Here is a 23034-nt window from a genome sequence, read left to right as displayed (position 1 = left end):
TCCATAAAGATGTATACTAGTACATGTTAGTTAGTTTAAAGGTAAGAGCTAAGCGAATTGAATTTATATAGTTAAATAACGTTGCTCTTCTTGCTTTTGTGATATGTTTTGGATTTGTAAAAATTAATATAGTTTATAGTTATCAGAAACATATAATGTCATTTTCGGAACAATTGAAACCTTTAAACCTTTATAAAAAAATAAAGATACCCAAAATATAATCATAAATTTATACATGTTCTTCAATTAATAAATATTCATCGGGATTCTGCAAGCTAAACATAATCCATGTACCAGATACATTGATTGTGATGCTACTTTTAAGATATGCAATCAAATATATGTTGGAAAGGATTAAAGTACGTAAAAAAAACCCTACTTGCATTTTGAAAGTATGAAAAAATATCAGGAGACACATTTATAAGCTTTTATTGTATGAAAAAAGTAGGGGGTCAAATTTCTATGGGGGTCATTTTTCAACATATGTGGAGTCGTAGAGTTACTGGACTGGAATGTTTTTCTACAGTTGAAAAATGACCCCTCTTGTCGTAGAATATTGACCCAGGGTCATTTTTCTACGTAGAAATATGACCCCCTGGTCAATATTCTACGGGGGTCACTTTTCGTCGTTACAACGGCAATTTAATGTTTTCCAAGTAAGTGAAAATGGAAAGAAATTATTGCAGAATATTGATAAAAAAATTTAGAAAATCCATTTGATTATACATAATATGCATACATATAGCACCAAGTCTAGGTACTGGTTACACTCCTTTAGTTATCACCAAACCATTTTTATCCGTTGTAAGTTCACAACACTTACATATGTGCCCCAGAGAAAAATTTATTATTCACAGCTTCATTGATAGATTTACAAAACTCATAAATTGGATTGAAAGATTTATTTATGATTTATTCCTTTAAATTTTTCATAGGTAAAGTCTGACAAATCTGTTACTAAAGGTACTATCTGAAAAATGTCGGAAATGAAAACAAAAAAATGTCAGAAATGAAAAGATGATAATTATAAAAAGTTCCGGAAATAAATTGCAGCCATATATGGATGACACATTTGTGAAATAATATCCTAATATATTCAGAAAAATTGCTTAAACTAACATTTTACAAAAATTTCTACCCCACTCTATATTTAACAGTGACATAGTATCGTTTTTGAAAGGGGGGGGGGCAGTCAGAGAATTTTTTTTTTTACTTACCTGAAAAAGTTGACAAGCAAAAAAAGAAGATAATTGTCCAAACTCGAAAATCCTATTTCCGGGGGGGGGGGGGGTAGAGGCGAAAGTTTTTCACTACCAACTTCTTTCATTACCAATTTTTTTGCTAAAAACACTACAATACACTTATTTCAGTATACAGTAGCAAAAAGATATGTCTGGAAAAAAATGGGGGGTCACCCCCCACCCCACCCTTTTCTGCTACGTGCCTGTACAAAAGTTGATTTTTATATATAGAATGTAGGGTAGATTGTATGAAACGTTTGTTTTATGTAATTTTTCGATTTGTTGGTATAGATCTTTTCAAGTTATGTCAATGAAAGATAATTTATGAGAGAAAAAGACGAAAAAGCCCAGGGGTCTATAGCTATATCAAAGGGGGGGCCTTCCTCAAGCACCTGTGTACTGTACAACTAAATTTTGATTTATCGATACAACTACATTTTGGCTATATATGCCTGCATTTATGGTCTTTCATCTTCATAAAGTGTCAAAACTTTGCTTTGTGTGGTCCTTGGAGGAGTGTCAGCCAAAATTCTTTTTAAAGCTATATATGGCGTATCTTGATGTAGCAATAAAAATATTACTGAGAAGTTAGAATAAAGCTAGAAAATAACACATATGTTGGTACCCAAAGTAAGACCTTCTCACGAGAAATACAATTGTGAAATATGAAAGCCCTAGCACCACCTGTTCAAAAGTTATGGCCAAGGTTAAAGTTTTTTAAAAGTAGGTCAATCTACCAAGGTTAATGTCAAGTTGTTGAAATCCAATGAAAGTTCTTGTCACACAGAATACACACAGAATATGAGAAGTATGAAAGTCCTAGAACCAACAGTTTAAAAATTATGGCCAAAGTAAAAGTGTGGTATTTTTTGTAAAAGTAGGTTTAACTCAAAGGTCGAGGTCAAAAGGTCCCCACACACTTTCCCTCTCCACCACTCTCTTTTACAATTCTCATATAAATATTTATGGAACTAATTAATCTCTCTCTCTCTCTCCTCCACACTCTTTTACATCGCTCACAATCATACTTTTTCCCCACTACCTCCCTCTCTCTCTTAATTACCTCATGAAATGAACTATATATATATGTTCAATATATTGATGTTTTAAAGTGTACTTACCTTAAAACTTAATGGGAAATATACGTATTCTACTACAAAAGGATATTCTTATCATTAGCTTAAAAAAAATTATAAAATGTTTATTCTTGATTTTTATCCTTACAAATGAATAAAGCAGAATTGTTTATTTATGCAAAAAATGCATTTAATTTAAATTTTTAAGGGCGATAACTTCAGACAACAGAAACTTCATGTACTGCTGCACAGTTCACGATCAGATCTTTGTGTTATTTGTCGTATTTAATGAAGAATCAACTTGCGTCATGACTTCCTCATTGCCCTGTATATCATATTTTATGAATGTTCGTTTGGTTTATTAATCAAACGGTTTTTGTTTATACATGTGTAAACATTCATATAACCTTTAGTTGTTTCATATACATGTTATCTACTAACCACAGATTTTCGGTCCACTGAACAGTTTTGAATGGACAGTGCTAAATGATTAATCGTTTGGCCATCATTGTAATTTGAGTAAATGTTCACCGCTTAATGAAGGCATTAGCCATGCTTATGGGAAAATTACACAATTATTCAATTAAGCAAAAGAGCCCTTCGATCAAAAAGATAGCCATGCGAAATGTGATATTGAAAATTATAACAAGGTTGCCTCCGTTGAAATCCTCTTACAGAGATATCAATATATAAATATTGCATGTAGTTGAGTGTAACATTGAAAATTTTCACCCAAAGATTCAAGAAAACCATTGTCAACAGAAGCGCAGCCGAGGTTGACAATAGTTTTCGAGGGGTGAAAATTTTCAATGTTACACTCAACTACATGCAATGTTTATTATATTATACTGAATGTTTTATATATACATATACATATACAAATACATATAACAGTGAACTGTGTGCGCATAAATTCTGCGCAGTCGCTATTTTTTGGAATAGAACCCGTCGTCAAGCACTATTGACTGTTGCTACGCTGGAGGGCGTGGCTTCATTATTCAGCGGGTAATAGTGTTTTTTAACAAATGTTTCTCGACCAATCACATTCAACTAATTTAGATGAAAGTATAATATTAAAGTTTATAAATCGTAAAACAATTGACATGAGCATTCAATTCTAAATCTGAAGGAAAAATATTCTATGGAAAGGACAGGGGGTGAGAGGGAAAGGGCAGGGGAGCGAAATTTAAAATTCCTTGAGAAGCCAAAAAAAAAAACGATATACCTAAAGGAATGTTTTCACAAACAATTAAAGAACAAGTTTTAGGCTCAGTTGTATACTTCTAGATTTATAGCTTCAAACTCATGCTTGCTTTCAACCCCCACCCCGCCTTTTATCAGTGTCTGGATACACCGTTCGTCTCAAGCCACGGTTCGGAGTCCGCTTATAGCTTTAAAATTTAAACTTTAAACTTACTTTCTTCTTCCTCCATTAACAATTTCCAAATTGTCTTTAAGTCAGTGAATTCAATTTAGATTTATGATACATTAATCTAAAATGTTGGGTTAATTGGGTTAATTTTAATTGCCATCATTATAATTGAACATTACTACATGCTTTTATTTAATAACAATACCATCTACATTCTGATGATACATGCAGTTTTCGTTGAGAAAACCCCATTTATTTTATATACATGTACATTTGCATACAGCAACCGCAATGTATCTCTCACAATCCTGCAACTTAATAATGATATCTTACATAATTTAATTCTACATTAAACCACAGGGTTTATATCGCTTACAAAAAAATGAGGTGTCAAAAAATATCTTTTTTATATGTCTAATTTAAGTGATCAAAAGGTTAGTTCTGCGAAAACCTCGTATGACCGCTTAAGACCAAGGTTAAAAATTTTCAAATCTCGAAAGCTATAATAACCAATAGAAAGGTGTTGCCACAAGGAATACACATAAATATGTAAAGTAGGACTTGATTAATATTGTTTGGTCCCTAAAAAATAGCTCCGGGTTGCATAAAATATTGAAGAGCTATTAACAAAGGTTTCAAGGTTAAATCATAATATTGCCAAGACTTGGAATGAGAATTCAATGGTCATGAACGAACAAGGCTGTGAAATGGCGAGTTTATTCCTGCGTGCATCATATAGAAAAAATTAGACAGAGATCATGCCAAGTCAATATTAATTAAGAACAACGGAATTGTTTTTATTGATTCTTAGTCGCTGGAACTTAATAAAAATAGATAACCCCATCTTTTAATTAACTAGGAGCTTAACTTACTCAATCCGTTTCCAAACTACAATTAAGAAAATATTTCGCATATGGTTTATCTTGGTTGTGTCGTTATATTCAATGGAAGTCATATTTTAACTTTACTTTAAAAAATGAGGAACGAAAAATCGATTAAGTAAATTGCTGAGGTTAATACTATCAAAAAATAACATCATGGTACAAGGGTTTAGTGGTCATTTAGGTAGTTTTGAAATTTGATTTAAAATTCAGGTTATCTTAGAAAATTATCAATTGGAAACGTGCATTGTAAAGTACATATATTATGTTACGATAGGAAATCAACTTGACTTAAAAATTCTTTGAAAAGTTACCTAAAAACATTGTTATTTCATTTTTAGCAAATTGATAGATAGATGATCAAGGCTAACCACGTAATAATAAGACACAGTCCAAGGTAGTTGTAATATTTATTTTTAAACTGTCCCTCATCATTAAAGATATTCAAGATCGGTAAGTAGGTGTATGTCCAAAAATAGCCTTCAAGTTACTGCTTAAAAATCAGCGATCACGTTCCTGGAAATTGTTATGATTGTCCCATATCTGTTACCGATTGAATTTTCTACCTCCTCCTCATTTGCCGTCTGATATGGTTTAACTGTTGTACATGTATATTCTATTTTAGCCTTCCTAATTCTATTTAGTGATTTTAGAACCTACAAGAGGTGTCAATCCTACGGAAAATCTGTTATAATTGCACTCTGTGGCTCCACCAACAGACAAATTTGATTAAAATCTAGATTAAGTGTAAACTACTTAAGGACACATCAATTTCTGTATCAATTTTCAATTTTGATCATTGCGTGTAGTGTTGCATTTAATAAACATATAGAATAAGGTGTTAAATTATTTCCAGACATGTCACTAGTACTTCTACACATTGTTTAGATGTAAAATTGTCAAGATGAGACTAAAAACATATCATTCCATCAAGATTTTAAAAATAGAAAATATAGGAACTCGAAAAATATACATATATGTTAAGTTAGATGTTAACATAAAGATAGTTTTCACAGTCTTGAAATTTTAATCAGATTAGAAAAAAATATATTTCTACTTGTACCATTAACCTTTAGAAATTGTATGTACTCAATTAAAGTGTTATTTGACTTTGTGGGAAGAAGTAGTGTATGATTACTCCATAGACAAAGAAGCACGTTGAATCAATTATTCTCTGCAAGTTACTGTGACTTCCAAAATCTTTAACACTAATAACGCGATGCACTTTACCAGAACGGACAAAACATACCAAGTAATTATAGGAATAACTCTAATAATTACTTGTATTCCATTAATTACGTGCAGAGCTTAACTTACTTCTGACAATTAATTAAGATAAGTCATATTCTGTAGACCCACCTGCCTGCAATTGCTTTACTTATATAAAGCATGTTCTTGTGCAAAAATCTCTGAATTGCAAGGAACTCACACAAATCGGTTCATTTTGACGACGACTTCATTTGCCAAGCCTCATGACAACATGTAATAAAACTGTTACCAGAATTTTCTGCATGCTACTTAACATTGACAAGATACGCACTTTATCTATTGCTGCAAATAAGATCTCTTCACAAATTGGCAGAGGAGTCTTAACCCTAATGAAAAAGGTTGATCTGTGTCTGTTGAGATATTTGCGCGCGGTTTTTGGAGGAACTTCAGAATTGGAAGAGAGCTCATGATAAACTCTTTTCAAATTGTTGATTTGTTTGGTTTTTTTTTTAAAAAGACTGTAGAAATATTGCATTTGGAAAGAAAAGAAGAGTTTACTTCAATAAAGAGTCAAAGGCCAGTGAAGTTTTTGCTGATATTTTGCGATTTTGCTGACTTGAAACACATTTTTATGAAATAAAGAATTATAACATGCATTTAGATACATAGCTTGCCCTTAAAAATGATACTCAAGTTTTCATTTTAGATCTAGAGCCTTCAAACTACTTAGTATTCCATGTAATGAAACACTGAGGATGGACCAACCAGGTCTGTCACTTCCGGGTTTTTTCTTACCTTCATCTTGCTAAAACACATCGAATTCGAAAAGGATTTGACAAAATGTTTTTTTAGGTTTTGTTTTAAAATGTTTTTACAAGGCTTTCCTAATTTTTTTGTTTTCGTAAACAACGCCAACGCTTTCTTAATCACATAAACATTGAAGAAAATGCCACTACAAATCATGGTATATTTGAAGAAAAACCATAGTGGGGATAGTAAAGGCCAAAGCTGACCGAATTTTTTCCGTTTTTCTTTCTTCATGTTAATCGTTAAATTTCTACAAGACTCAATCAAAATTGCGCTTTCGCATTCTTTACCCAAAGAAAGGTAACAAAGAACTAATACTTGCATATATTTTTATTAAATTATAAATTGGAAGATAACATTATCAAAGAAACCTTGATGTCATATCTGGGAATTTTAATATTGCATAAAGAGGATGTTATGTGCCAAACAGATTCTGAAAATCACGACTTGACATAATGAACGCTGCATTCATTTCTGGTTGAACTGTATTCCATGCTTAAACATTTGTATCACGAACCCTCATATGGTTCCTGGTTTTTTAACATTCAATGACGAAAGAGCACAGATCCAATTTTTAGGGATGCGTGAAAATTATTGGTATTAATAGACTTTTTATTGATTTGGGACAGTCAAAAAAGTGCTGAGTTAGAAGACATTAATTTAAATTAAGGTCCATAATACAAGGGACGTTTCATTCGAAGAGTTACATGTAATAGTTTACAGCGTGCATTTGAAAATTCGGTCACTTTAATTCAAATCGGTTAATGTGAAAATCTCATTGCCATTAAAATAACTCGTTCAACATAATCAACATGAAGTAGACAGAATTAAAAACACACGAAAACTTGTAAAGGATTTATATTTCATTCACAAAAAAAGTTCTACCAATAAAATGTCAGGATCCGGAGCGGTCATCGTCAGGTTTGTCGGGATTCTTGTGAATGTATTGTATTGAACTAAACTTTCTGACAGGAATATGGGACTTATTCATTCGCACTTCTGTTCCGACTCTGTGAAGTTTTCTCATTGGACGCGAACTTCCGTTTGCAGCTGCTACTTTAAGTGATTTTGTGGAGGACAAATTATTATTTAAAGATGTCTGTCTTTGAAGCATCGTGGTTCGCCGGTAGATGACGCTGTCATATGTTGAAAGACTGTATGTTCGGGTCATAAGGTCACGTAGACAGTGACTCCATGGAAACCAGTTGTGTAACAGGACTACTAGATCTGCCTGCAAAAAAGTGAAAAAGTGCATCAACAGTTAATATTCAAATGTCAGAGACGACGCCTATGATAATACTATTTTATTTACAGACACCCACACCCCATTCAAGAATTCAGAACTCTTTAAATGGTACATGTAGTAAATTTGTAGTAACATGTAGTATATAATGTCTAAAGTTACCATCATTACCATTTGGACAAATTAGGAAATGTATACATTTGGCTACAATATAAATCAACTTTGAAATGAAAAAAATGAATAATAAGATAAACACCAAAAGAAAGCTTTAAATACTCGTATTAGCTCACTCTGTCACTCCTCCGTAGCACCGGATCCCACCTCTGATTTGGTGGTCCGTGATTGCTCTGCTCAGAATTTATATAATTGTTTACAGAACTTTTCAGTTTGTATACTGTTCGTTATCTCTACGTATATATTTCCTGTAGAACAAATGAAAAATTTAAAAAGCTTATTCCCTTTCATTTGTAATTTCGTTTTTCAAATTTAATTTTGCGACTTTTTTTTTTGTAAGGTAAGGTCTGTCTATCATTATAGATTTCAAGTTCAAACTAACGTGTATTTCCAAAAAAAAAGTTAAGACACATGTACATATTTTAAGCCCATTTGATTTCTCATCGATATTTACCATGTTAGTTTTGTCATTTTATAAAAATTTATAGAGCTAGCAATGCTTATGATGCAATAAAAAGCCGTTTGGTTTGAACCTTTTTATTACCCAATCTGATAAGAGTGCAAAACTGTTAGCAAATACATCTTGCGTTTTATAACCAAAGCATATTGATAAAGCAGATACATTTACAATTGATGCAAGATCTGATGAACTCGATACCATTGCACCGACATTGTCTTGAATGTTGCTAGATATGCAGGCTTTGGCTTTCATATGCGATCACTGATTGATAAGCAGAGTATGAAGGCAATAAAGATGATTTTTCCGATCTCTGAAGCGACATTTTTCTGAGCTTGTATGTCAGATAAGCTTTGATTATTATACCTACATGGAAATATGCTATTAATATCAACAACACCCAGATCTTCTTTCACAAAATTTTATATAAGAGTTCATTGAACTTAATCTGATAAATCTGAACATAGTTGACATCTGCCCTGGCATGTACTACAAGTCTACAATACATTGTACTGGTATACCATGTTGACTTATTTTTGCCAGCTTGGATTCTGAAATTATTGCGCATTGCTTCATATAAACATACTGATATTATAGTACACAAAAACCCTTGACCATAGAGTGGTATTTACCAATCATGTTGAACTAGAGCAACACGTATTTATTATGTGATGTAGTGTTTATATAAATGATGTTTACCATTATTGCTATTATTGTATTTAGGATATTTGACATACCAGATGAATTGACTTGGTGTTCCTTTTTGTTCTATACACAAACCTGTTTGTTCTTTACATCAACTTCTTTAATTTTTCTTAGAACTTGTATATATATTTTATGTACAGTTGGGTGTATCGCTAAAACCTTTTTAACTAAACATATGCTTTCATAAACAAATAAAATGCACATTTTTGTATAAAAAAAATTGCAACTTAACAGAGATATAATTGAATTTTCCAATTTTATTACAATTTTCACATTTACATTAATGATTGATTTTTGTTCTTGCATTTATTTGCTTCCCATTTTACTCAAATGACAGTCTTAATGTTATTAGTTTTCGTATAATTTTTTCGGAGGTCGTTTTGGGATTTGAATACCACCCTCTGTAAAATGTCTCCCAAGAGACTGTTTTTAGCCGTTGGAATGTTTTGACAAAGAGTTATTCCACTGTAAGTTTCACCTTAAATGTTAATGATCGAGTTTCAGTCCGGATTGTTTCCTGGCAGCATTAGTGTAGAGAATGCATTTCCTTTGAGAATTCTCGTTTGCTGACAACAGGAGCTACTGAAAGATGCCTAGTACATGTACCATATGTACTAGAGAACTATATTCCAGGAAACCATTTGTTGGTATTATTTCGCAGCATGCCGTAACTCAAAAAGTACAATGCTAAGACTTTCTCAAAGGAAATGTGGTTTCTACTAATTCCTTTGCCCCGGAATAGTCCTAATTCAAACCAAAAACATTGGATAAAAAAAAGAAGAGACTTTAATAAAACTTTTAGATAATAGTCACCTTCCCTTACTACTGTAGCACTATACCATTATCATCTGAATGGGAATCATGTCTCCCAGATAATTAGGAATGCAAAAGGGTTCTCCAAGTACGAACAATTATTTCTTAAATCTACACAAGCTAGCTGTTAACTAACAAGTTGATGGAACAAAAATATCAACAGTCTCGTTTAAAGTCATCATTTTGAAGGTTCTATGGTCATTATAATTTAAGGACCTTGTTAGCAAATACAATTTGTCAATGAGTCGAATGCTGACGGATGTTTTTCATACTAATTGTTTGGCCGTTATTCACACGCTGAATTGCCTACAGATTTTTTTGTTTTCTCCTTCATGACATTGGAGCACACGGGGGTGTATACGGTCGACAGGGGATGCTTACTTTTTCTTGACACCTAATCCTACCTCTGATATTCTACGGGTCTGTTTTTCTCTGTTACTGGTTTTTATTGTTTCACTAAACTTTTAAGCATGATAACTGTAAGTTTATTTCTTCATTATTTCATTCATACAACAGGACAGACAGAATACAGGAATCAACAAAGCAACCCAGAATGTTTGCAAATTGGCGTAATAATATTATATGTTATGGTATAATCTGACAATAAAATATATTTATTTAGTACGTAGATTAATCTTTGCTTGTTTCTCTTTGTAAGAATCTGATGTCATACCCTGAATGTTTCGTTGGTGAATCCATAAATTACTGGATTGGCAAAACTGTTACTCATGGCCAACCAATGTGCACCGAGAAAAATGCCCAGTTTATGTTGGTGATGCACTTCGTGTAGAACCGAGGTGAAGTCCCCCAGTAGACTAAACAGATGGATGGGCAACCAGCAGATCCCAAACATCACAACCACTATGACTAACATTTTCACAACCTGAGGAAGATATTATGCATACATGTTGCAATCATTACAATACTTGTGACAATATTTTTTATTTGTAATAAAATGCACAAGAGTATTATACTTTGTAATTAATGCATGCAGTTTTATCCTACAAAATCTTTATGATAATTTAAAACACATTACCTAATTGCAGTTTAAGTATTGATGCAATGATATTCGTGATTAATACATTATGCCACTGATATTCATTAGGGGATATAATCCATGCTGAATTAAAAGTGGGGTTTGCCTCCCATTTGATGAAGAGAGAATGTAAAAACTTCCATATCTTTAAAAATAGAAATGATAACATGGCAATCTAAAGAATGCCATACATTGTATTTAACCATTGAAATTTGATAGTTTTCCTGTTTAAAAAAAGTTGGGATAATTGACCTATTGACCTACCGCACCTTTAGAAATCTGTTCAAATTAAATGTGCGCAAAAAAGATATATTATTATGTAAACAAAGTAGAACCATCTGCATTATTGGCTGTTTCAAGTGAAACAGATAAAATGTTTGCCAAAATAAGTTTTTTTTTTATCTCTCATTCAGATAAATTCAAATGATTTGATATATGATCTTAATTACATTAAACTCTTTAATCTGCCCATCAAAGAATAAATTGCAACGCATTGCGGGATACGAAGATATTTGTCAGTCCCTGAAGTTATTTCGTACCGATTCATCAATTGCATGACACTTAAAGAAATTAGGTATAAAGGTTAAGATTGAATTAAAGATAGATTCGTATCAAGAGCAATCATCATACTCTTCAGAAAACATTTCTTCTTTTAATTATTAAATAGAAAAAAGAAATAGAAACAACAAAAACGACAACAACAACACCGACAGTTAAAATTTTGTAGACATAAAAACTAGTAGATATTTTACAACGTTATTTTAGCTAATTTATCATTTTTAAAGTGTTTAGCTGATTAAAAATTTATGGATTTATGGAAATGTTTCAGCAATTTTGAAAAAAAAAATCTTGAAAAATGTGTACACATTTAATAAATTCTGGTGTGGATAAATAGAGAAAAATGATTGAGCAATACCAAATCAATATTCATTTGAAAGCACTTGAACGAAATTGGACGATTAGAATATGAAAGAAATGAGGTAAAAAGGAATAAACAATTTTTTATAGCATTTACAGTACATACATGTTGAAACATGTTACGTCTTGAAATCTGTCTTTTTTTCTGCAGATGTAGTACTACATGTAGTATTATACGATATTATTAAATTATTTAATAACAAACACCATACTGAGCATATGAGTGACATGTTTTATTTCGTTTCAGATATGAAAAACAGGACAGAAAGAAAAAAAAAGTACTTACTTAAGTACTTGCATAGGCTTTCAGGGTTTAACGTTTATAGTTATTTTGCTAATTTGTTCATTGTTTGTTCATCATCCTGGTGGTGAGTTACAGACTGAGTTACAGACCCAGTTGCTGCATGAACAACTTTATACAGACTTAAAATAACCTGCTTCTAACATATATGTAAAAGTTACCATAGGTATCGCTTCTGTTTAAACGAGGAAAAACGATCAAAGCGATTGTTTTGAGCTAAATTCTCCAAACACCTCACTGGAAGATATGGCAACAAGACTTCCAGGGTCGTGTCTTTTCCCAAATATTTAATATTTCAGTAACTCTATCTTTTAGTCATAATTATTATTTGTGAAAATGAAATTGTTTGGCACTTCAATGAAACAGAAAATTGATCCGTATTCATCGTCAATCGTCAAAGAGTAATGAATTTACTACAAAATAATTGCTCCGCCGGTGTAAATCAGTTTTGGATACATTTAAAAGTTCAAAGGAACTTTTGGAAAATTTGAAATCACAAAATTTTACCAAAATGAACAACATAAAAACTTATGAATTTTCAACTTCATATCAATCATCACCGACGATAAATTAAAGTCCAGACCTTTTGATATCATTGACATTTTTTTTTTTTAATAAAAATGGAAACAGTAAATTTACCTACCTTGTCAATGGTCATTTGCAAAATTATTTTGTTAAAAAACATTCTGATTGTACGCACAAGTATTCTGCATAAAGTTGATATTAAAAAGATGCTTGAGTTTCTTATTGACAATATCTATGAGGTTTTTGGAGACTAGGTCTTCCAACAATCAATTGGAATTCCCATGGGTACCAATTGCGCCTTGTTATTAGCAGACCTATTTCTGTATTCATATAAACATAATATGTCAAAAATCTTGTATGTGAAAAGGCCTTCAACTCGACATTTTGATATATCGATGACGTATTGCCAATTAACAATAGTTATAATTTCCATTCTTATATCGATACAATATATCCTGGTGAGCTTGAAATAAAAGATACTACAGTATCTGACACATGAAATATATGGAGTAAACGAACAGTATTCAGGCTCAAAAGTCCATAAAACAATACAAAATAGAGCAGAGCAATCACGGACCTCCAAAACATCAGAGGTGGGATCAGGTGCCATGGAGGAGTGAGCATCCACTGCCATCCGGTCACATCCGCCGTGTAAATCTGTTTCATATTTGGATATTTTGTTAGAAAAAGACATAAACGGTAATCTAACAATCAAGTTTTATGATAAACGAGATGACTTTAATTTTGCAATCGTCTTCTTCCCTTATTTATGCAGCAGTATCCTGTCATGTTGTAAATTTTGAATTTACCGAGTTGTCATAGTTGTAAATTTTGTATTTACTGCCACCCGGTAAATTCAAAATTTACAATATGACAATCTTTATCATCTGCATACGGGGTTTATATCTCTCAGTTGATTCGATACGCAAGAGCATGCTCTACGTATGAAAAATTTCTAAAAATGAGGTAAGTGAAAAACAAAGTGATGGAACAAGATTATTAGTAGTCTTGTTTAAAGCCATCAGTTCTATGGAAGATACAATTACCATGTCAGCAAACACAATTTATCATATCAAATGCTGACTGACGTTTTTCATACTAATTGTTAGGCCATCGTTTATACACTGAATTGTCGACGGCTTTTTCCGTTATTACAAGGAGCACATGGCGGGTATGGCCGATCGGCAGGGAATGCTCAATCTCCATGGTACCTGAACATACCTCTGATGTTTTGAAGATTCATAATTGTTCTGCTCCAAATTTGGCTTGTTTAAGGAACTTTTGAGCTTGCATACTGTTCGTTGTCTCCATATATTCCATCTTAAAGTACATTATTGCTTCTCGGCTATTCAGCTGGGCTTTTGAACATTGAATCTAAAGAAGCATTGTAAATTTCAAACTGGTTTTTTTTCTAGGATATTTCATTATAATTAAAACATATTATCAGGGAAATGCCTAAGAACACACTGTACTTGTTATTAAGTACAATCTTGCGAAAGTTTGATCATTTAAAAGTTGATCAATGTAGAGACGTTATATTGACGTTTTGCTGATGTCAACTGGGAATTATGGGAATACCTAAAAAACTGTCTTTTTCAGATATCTCTGTAAACAGAAGTCCTTCAATAAAGCACCCTCTTTGATAAAAAAAATAATCTTTTTTTATGAATATATGAATGCTGTAGGATAAACAAAAAATAGGAAATGAATAATAAATTGATTTAGTAGGGGAAAAGGACAAGGATTTTTTTTATGATACTTTCTTATGATATCAAATATAAATGCTAGTATATTGGATACTAACTTTTAAATGTTCGTTTTACGTTTTCTAAAAGAATTAAATCATGTTTAGCATATATTTTTGATGATGATTATAAATTGTTGAACAACTTTAAATTCAACGAAGAATTCTGTTTAGAAAAGCTTTTCAAAAAAATTAATGTGTTAACTTAGGAGTAAGCTTTTTTTTCCCTAAATTTAATTTTTTTTTCCTGCTAGTTAGGCTCATCAGAAAGCTGACTTCCTCCAAGCTAGGGATGAGAAACTATCACAGTTTTATTTTTCCGTTACAAATTAACTTTTATTCTTGTATCTTTCCTGAATCATCAAAAGGTGTACGAATAACGACCTACTCCTGATACTGCATTACTTACGTTGCTGAAATTTACACAGAATTTACACTTTGAATTAACCTCAAATTGGCCCTACACTGTGTCTGATATCGGCGAAACGAAATAGCTTCATTTTTTAACACTTAATTCCAACTAGCAAACATAATTTTCCTTTGGTGAGCTCGTGCCTGGATACCGTTTTAATTCATTTCTAAATCGGAAACAAATAAAGATTTTTAGGTCATACATGTAGCATAAAACAAATCATTGATCATCATTGAAGACTTTTGTAGAAACCTACACGGCAAACATTCAAATATCTTTAACAGCTCAGAATGGTCGATCTTGTCAAAATTGTTAACCTCTGTTAACTTAAACCAGCGGTCATTGTTTCAGTATTTAACTTAAACTGATCGTCCATTTGATGGTAACGTCATATGGATTTGTTTAACGTCGTAATTTTGGATTTTATGTAGTAACTACTGTTTAACGAGAAGTGATTTTTCAAACACACTGTCAATTAAGAAGAAGCCTTACAATAAATCAGGGAGAACTCTTTCGGTTAAAGAGAATAAAGTTCATTGATTTCGACTAAAGAATCAATATCTTTTTCTTCAATTCCTCTGATGCATCAAGAAGAGCCCTACAATCCTCCATTTCTATCATAACTTGATGAAAGGTTCTGTATTGATCATAATGTATGTTGTCTTAAATGAAAAAAAAAATGCAAAATCTTGATTGACTTTTTTATAATGGCTCACGTTCTGTTACTTTAAGTTTTAGTCATTTTGCTTTAGCTTACGTGTATCATGTGTATGGTGTTCGAGCAGTTTCGTCTTGTCGATCGAGACAGTTTGACATTCTAGACACCTCTCAAAAGTAAACCATCTGTTAAAACTGCCAATTATCGCGTTTTGTGATATTTTAGTAAACGAGAAATCTAGTCAATTAACACTGAAATGTAGGAAGGGAATTTGTAAGTTAACCTTTGCAGCATACACCTACTTAAGCTGAGAGGTAAATGCAAAACTTCTTTTTCCTTCTCTATGTTAAGGAATAAGAGACTTAATTAGTACCATTTTAAATAAATAAACATTTATGCTGAAGCTTAGTTTATTTGAAATGGTCTTTTATCATAGGTACATATGTTCTAAGCTGCTTTTTTTTACTTTATCAAAAGCTAATTGATTTAAACGAAGCAAGGGCTTCAAGATACTGTTATAAAGAAAGCTTGACTTTCTTGATACATAAAAGTACATGTATTCGTTGTGAATGGATTTTTTTTACCTTTGTTTTCTCTGTCTTACAAATTTTGTACATGACCTCCTGTGTTCGGACTGTGGAAGAAAATCGGTAGGGACCTGGATAAGATTTGCATACTGATAAAATTAATCTGTTTTTTTAATTTGAGAGAGAGAGAAATAGAGAGTATCCATTGCTTACTTCGCTTCTTGTAGGGCGATGTTTTTTGGTATCTATTGTTAAGATATATCACTCTCCAAACTGATGATATCACCATAAAAAATTAATCGAGGTGATACCACCCTTTGAATAAGTGATATAATTGCAATTTATTTAGTTACATAGTATATTCAAAATGAACGTGTTATTGTATGTATAAATAGGTAATACTTGTATCATTTATATATCATTAATTAATGGCACCTGATCCGACCTCTGATGTTTTAGAGGTCCGTGTTTGCTCTGCTTTTACTTTTTGTTGTTAAATGGACTTTTGATCTTGAATAATTTATAATTATTATAATTATAAAGAATGAATTCAGTATTTCGAATAGATATCACATTTTCGAATGATCTCATAGCCTAGTATAATATTTTCTATTGCTATCCACATGATAACTTACACTCATGTGCATTTCTTTTTTAATTCATGCATAGACCCTGGTAATATTTATAATGTGATTTTCTCAAAGAAATTTAATGGCTTTGGTAATATTTTTTAATGTCCGAAATGTATTGCTAATCGTTTTGTGATGTCGTACAATGCGTCTGGTCCCTGTGATATGTACATCATGATTCATTTGCTGTCACTGCAAATTTTAGAAAGCAAGAGCCTTGACATCATTGTTGTCGCTGTTCCTCTTGGTCAGACAACAGTACAACAAAACAGAAGTGACAACTATAGCGTATCGCGAACACATCAACAGGACGGCCAAATAACAGTACAACTCAAAACAGCAGTGACAAGCGTATCGCGAGTACATCAACAAGACGACAGAGGCTTTACATGTTTGGGAGGGTTCCAGTTTTGTGATGGAAATCTTGGAACACTAGTACACTAATGTGATGAACATCAAGAAACAAAAGCAGTATTATTTGCAATCATAATACAAATACTCCGCGCACTACCTCTGCCCCGCTAAAGTGCTTAGTATATGAATGACATATCGAAAGTTGAATTGCATTCTCTAGTAGGTGTCAAATATTTCTTGCATGGTGTACTTTTCAATAATTTATATCTTGCTGTTTTACAAACTTAAATTTCCTAGAATTTAAAATAATATCTATATTTTTAAGTAGTAGCAAGAGTGACAACATGTGAATGAAGTTACATATGTACAAATACATCGATTTGTGAAAGGTTTGGGATTTTAGCACGGATTAGATAAGCATATGATTGCCAAAATCAAAACGTCGCGAGGTTTTGAAAACAAAATTATTTTTAGGAAATTTTTTAATCAATTCGAAAGATAAAGTTGAATGGCATTAATATATTGTTAATATAGTCTTTGACACCTTCTATGAGTGAAAAATTTGATTTTCACTATTCAAAAACAAGTACATGTACATACAAAATCCATTATTTTTATGATATCTAACGCTGTAAAACTGTCAAGATTTTGAAAACAAATGTAGATTTACTTCTGCTTTACTTTTGGCATGATTTATCTGACGGAATTTTCGAAAATTTATTTTGCAGAATCAAAGGTGAATGTCCCTCTGACTGTGATTTGATGCAGTTGGTCTATTGAAATGACCATTGTATGTAGTATTTTTTTCAGCAATCCGTAGAATTAAATGAAGCAAAATTTTAACTCGTAGCAATTCAATCACATCGTTAATTTTCTTATAAAAATCTGTCCAAAACAAAACGATTTTATTGCAAAATTGTGGGAAGAATTTAATGATGTGCAGTTTTGTATTTGATTTCTTTACGCTTATATTCGATTTCTTCTCAAAAAGTTTGACCATTTCTCTTAATGACACTTGTTAAAGTTACATGCATTTACTTGAAGAATATCAATTTTTCATGCTTCAGCAATTCAATTAGACGATAGATATAAATGGAAAGAATAGGCAATTCCAGATATTAAAAATGCATCGATAAGTCGCATATATAAATCATTCACACGCTTTAAGAACCCACTAATTAAGCTTTTAATGTGCTCTTTACCCATTGAATTCATCCTAAAGTATTTTCTAAAAATATACTGAACATCAGCAAAAATTATTCCTCGCAAAGAGAATGAAACTTGACGTACTTAGCATAAAAAGAATACCAATGGGTTACTTTCTGCCAGCCTCTTGAAAAAAATATATATAGATATGGATTGTTATGAATTTGTACCCTAACGTGTCAAGCCTATAACTCCATTACCAACAGGCAACGCCTGCATTCACAGGCGTAGAAATGCTTTATGGGGTTTCATTGGAACCAAGTTTTAGGTGAACTTATTCGCTAAGTAACAAATTTTTAAGTAATTATGATGAAAACGTTGTGTTTTCTGAGATATATGCACTTCATGTCAAATGTGTTTTAAGTTGTTCTTGCATAATTAAAATATAACTATCTCATAATATTTTAGTGAAAAGGCAATATACAAATTAGAACGAAGTTATTTTTAATGCGCGATATATAATACGTACTTTTGTGAAGAAAACTCAATAGCACCTCTTTTTTTAAAGAACGGCATTTCAAAATGGCGACAATTGAAAAAAATGATATTAGTTTAATGTCCTGAATTATCTTTTTATATAATTTATGAGTATGGATTTATTCTTTACAGACATGCTGTAGACGAATCTATAGAAATAAAACCGTTATTCTTCATGTACGTAGGGAGTGTTGAGCTGTATTCTTTACAATATTATATCTTTGAAATTCGGCTTAATGTGAGATTTTATCAATTTAATCGATTGTAAATAGTTTTAGCTTTAACGTTGTTTTTATTTTCAGCAGTCTTAGATCAAAATTTTCAATCACAATTCATCCCGCAGTGAAAATATTCCTTCGTCTTATAAAAGCTAAAAAATACGTACCCAGTGGAATTTTATTCCAAGTGAAATTTAACCAAAGAAATAAATATCTATCTTTTAAAAATGCAAATGACATAATTCTGTTTATTTTTTTTCTGTGGCTTAAGTACATTGAATACAGTCATGATTAAAACCGTTCCTCTGGTATAAGATGGTCTTGGTGATTAACACTTGAATATGAAAGGCTTTACATGGATTCCTGCCGCTGGCCATACCCAACTTCAAACAAAATTGAACGATGCATGTCATAATAAATTTTCCTGCGAAATGCAAACACAAGGGTTTTACGACTACCATGAACCAAGATCTTACTCTTTTTCAAAACCCAGAGAAATGATCTATAGTTTGCAAAGGGAATTGCTTAATACAAGGCACCATCCGATCCGATGGACTTAAATTTTACAAATGTAAAAAAAAAATTTAAAATATATGTTCACACGTATTCAAAATGTTATGTACATGTAATTATGTACATCTATATTGTTTTAATGGTCAGATTCTCAAAAAAAATTATTTTAGCATTAAATTTATATGTATCACACATTTTCCAATAAAATTTGCCAAAAGGAATTTTTGTAAATTTAATCAAATATTTCAAATCAAATTAAATAGTGCAATTCAATACCAGTTTTGAAGTGACGATTTTGCAGCACTGTATGTAGCAGTCTTAGGATAATTTAAAAATATGACTTGGAGTCCATCAAAAGTTTGCTTTTTTAATCTTGTAGAGTGAAAGAAGTATACTGATGACAATATGAAGAAAAAATGCAGATTCCATACCTATAATTTGTACAATACGAATAGGTTTACTTAGCAGGAAAGACTATATGTATTTGTGGATTTATACTGGGCCCAACCAACATCCCAAAAGTTAGTATTATGTTATTCTTTTGATAAACACGAAATCTAATGGATTTACTATTACCTTTATTTTTGATCGAAGTTGGTGTCTATCTCTTTCATAATGTTTATTTCCAGGGGCTGTCCTCTTCCAAAGCATTATTCCAACTATAGAGTAAGTCAACAGAAGAATAATGAGGGGTAACATATATGTCAGAATCATAATAAACAAAGTGTACAGTGGCCGGGATTCGGGGTTGGGCCAATCCTCATTACATATCACTCGCCCATTGTAGACCGTTGACCGACCTACAAAAAGTTGCACGACCGAAAGTGAAAACGCGCATACCCAAACTAATGCAATTACATATTTTCCACGTCTGTATGTAATTCTGGAATGCAATGGAAACGAAACGGCCATAAACCTATCAATTCCTATAGCTACGTTCGTAAAAACACTTCCACAAACGGAAAAAATTTGAAAAAATAACACAATTGGACACAGGGGTGCTGTAAATACCCAATACCCCATAATGCTGTCTGCAAAGGTGAACGGCATACAGAAAGCAGCCATAATCAAATCAGAAACTGCCAGGTTGATTAGAAAAAGCCTCAGATCCGTCCGTGATCTACGTCCTTTTACGAAAACTAGCACCACCAAAATATTTCCAGCCAATGAGAGAAAAGTTGTGATAGAATATAAGAATATTAATCCTATTAAAGCACTTGTTGATAATTCGTCTCCTTTGGAAGAGAAAGTCGCGTTCCGAGAATCGTTACAGATTTTTGTCAAATTCATAATTCCTTCATGACAAGACAGAGAAATAACTGTAGAAGAAACTTCTGATAAATTAGCACTCGGAGTTGATTCCATATCTGAAGTATTAAATATTTCCATTAAGTTAAAATCCCACTAGATATTACACCTTTCTGTTTTCGCGATTCCTCATAACTAAAGCCTTTGACTGTATGGAACGATTCTCCGGAGAGTATAAACTTAATCTCGTGAATACTGGGAAATAGATATTCCTCTAATTCCTGATTAACAATTACTAGAGATATATAAGCCAGTAGGAGCGACTGAAAAATTTAGTGCTGTCATTTAAACCCAAAGCTATAATCACTGACCAGTGCAACCATCGATCACGTGACGTGATTCAGCTATCTGTGGTAGTCGAGACCACCGGATCTGCAGGAGAGGGGAGGCGAACGCTTTCCTCATCTGCAGGAATTCCTCCCCGTAGTTAAATGTGTGATTTATCCATCAGAGGGTAAACGATACTAATTATGCTCATTGTTCGTGCTGTAAGGTACTACCAGCTTCGGAGCAGAGGTGTTCTGTCAATAGTTTTGGTTCTGCCGTGACGCGCGCTCCTCCTGTAAGGATATTTGGCTACTGAACACAAGAGAAATAAAAAACATGCGAGCTTGACTTGCAATGGAAATTATATATCGATGCATGCTTTTCCATGGCATTTTTAAAGTTTGTTTTGTTAGTTTATTTCTTTATTGGATTTGTTATGACTTCTCTTTTGTTTTAGCGTTTTGTTTGATTGTTTTTGAAAAAAAATTTCGTTTTGTCTTTTGAAGTGATAGAGTAGCAAACAGTTTAACATTTTCTTGAGTAAAAGAAGGATATTAAATTTCTTGGGTTTTTTTTCTATCTTCTTAAAAGCATGTAAAAATACCAAAACAATTAAAAGCTATCGCTTTTGTAATATACAAACTTGAACAAAATTGTTCATTGAATCAAAAGTTTATGATAAATTCAGAACATCTAATCTCTTATTCATCTGATTTGTGCATTTCCTTCATATTCATATTTTTCTCCTTTTTTCATTATAATTGAGCAGATAAAGGTCATGTTATTTACTTTCATCAGTTGCATTTCATATCAACTAAGCGGAGTATACGACCTGTTTATTTGATTTTTAGACCAACGAGATTGGATTCGACCGGTGTGAAAGTGGGGAGGCGTCTAGACCCTTTGCCCTAGATATTAATGAAATATTTTTTTTTAAATGGTGGTTTACAAGCAAGTTCAAAGAATTTTTTTTGAAGAGTCATGTCAGTGGGTAATGTACATGTGAAATATGAGAGCACTATCTTTTCTCATTCAAAAGTTATGACCAAGGTTAAAGTTGTGACAGACAGCTACATGTAGACAGACGAATGAAATCCAATGTTTCTTTGCTTTTGCGAAAGCGGGAGGCAAAATAATTGTGCCATCAAGGAAAAGTGGACGTTTCCTACTAACTTTCCCTTTTTAATGTCATCATTTAACTGATTTTAAAATAAACGACCTGTCTTTCAATCCTCCTTTTTGAAATAAATATAATAAAAAGGTGAAAACAAGAACAGTTGTATTTGTATTTTTTATAGGACGTGCTGTTTATGCATAATGAAACAAAACTTAAACAAAATTGTTCATAGAATCAAAAGTTTATGATAAATTCAGATCAACTAATTTTCTTTTTTACTTAATATCTGATTTGTGCATTTCCTCCATATTTTTCATCGTATTTTCTCCTTTTCTACTTGTAATTAAACAGATAAAGGTCATGTATATCACTTTCACCAGTTGCATTTCATATCAACTAAGCGGAGTATACGACCGTTTTATTTGAATTTTAGTCCAACAAGATTGGATTCAACCGGGGTGAAAGTGGAGGATGCGTCTAGACCTTTTGCCTTAGATTTTAATACCGTAGCAAAAATTTGGTTTACAAGCAAATTCAAAGAACTGTGCCTCCCTCCGATCGCTTTCAGTATCGTATTGGTTGGGATGCAATTATTTAATTCCTGTTGTAACAGTTAAATCTTCGGAGTCAAGGCTAAGGGGCAAAACATATTATTTTTTGAAAAGTCATTTCATAGGCAATGTACATGTGAAAACATGAGATCCCTATCTTTTCTCATTCAAAAGTAATGACCAATTAAGGTTTAAGTTGTTGTGACAGATATACGGACAGCTAGACAGACGAATGAAATTTAATATCTCTTTGCTTTCGCAAAAGCAGGAGACAAAATTGACTGTACCATACAAG

The 23034-nt window shown here is 32.2% G+C and overlaps 1 protein-coding gene across 5 annotated transcripts; it reads right to left on the bottom strand.

The window, feature by feature from the left end:
* Positions 1-7428: 7428 nt before the first annotated feature.
* LOC134273648 (substance-K receptor-like) lies at positions 7429-21346 on the bottom strand. 5 transcript variants are annotated; one of them, XM_062755857.1, is made up of 4 exons: positions 21116-21330; positions 20073-20296; positions 10652-10861; positions 7429-7817 (listed from the first exon to the last, which is right to left on the bottom strand). In XM_062755857.1, exons 1-4 carry the CDS (start codon positions 21207-21209, stop codon positions 7482-7484), a joined length of 864 nt encoding a protein of 287 aa, XP_062611841.1. In that variant the 5' UTR covers positions 21210-21330; the 3' UTR covers positions 7429-7481. The 5 variants fall into 5 exon arrangements, with proteins under 5 accessions (XP_062611841.1, XP_062611818.1, XP_062611848.1 ...); XM_062755834.1 differs by having other exon boundaries at positions 20073-21333; XM_062755864.1 differs by lacking the exon at positions 20073-20296 and having other exon boundaries at positions 21116-21220.
* Between the last annotated feature and the right edge of the window lie 1688 nt (positions 21347-23034).

The sequence above is a fragment of the Saccostrea cucullata genome, unplaced genomic scaffold (assembly GCF_032062105.1).
Source record: "Saccostrea cucullata isolate Sc308-1 unplaced genomic scaffold, CSIRO_AGI_Scuc_v1 ctg31, whole genome shotgun sequence".
Taxonomy (NCBI): domain Eukaryota; kingdom Metazoa; phylum Mollusca; class Bivalvia; order Ostreida; family Ostreidae; genus Saccostrea; species Saccostrea cuccullata.
Note: the sequence above shows the minus strand (reverse complement) of the source record. Positions and strands in the feature narration are given on the sequence as shown.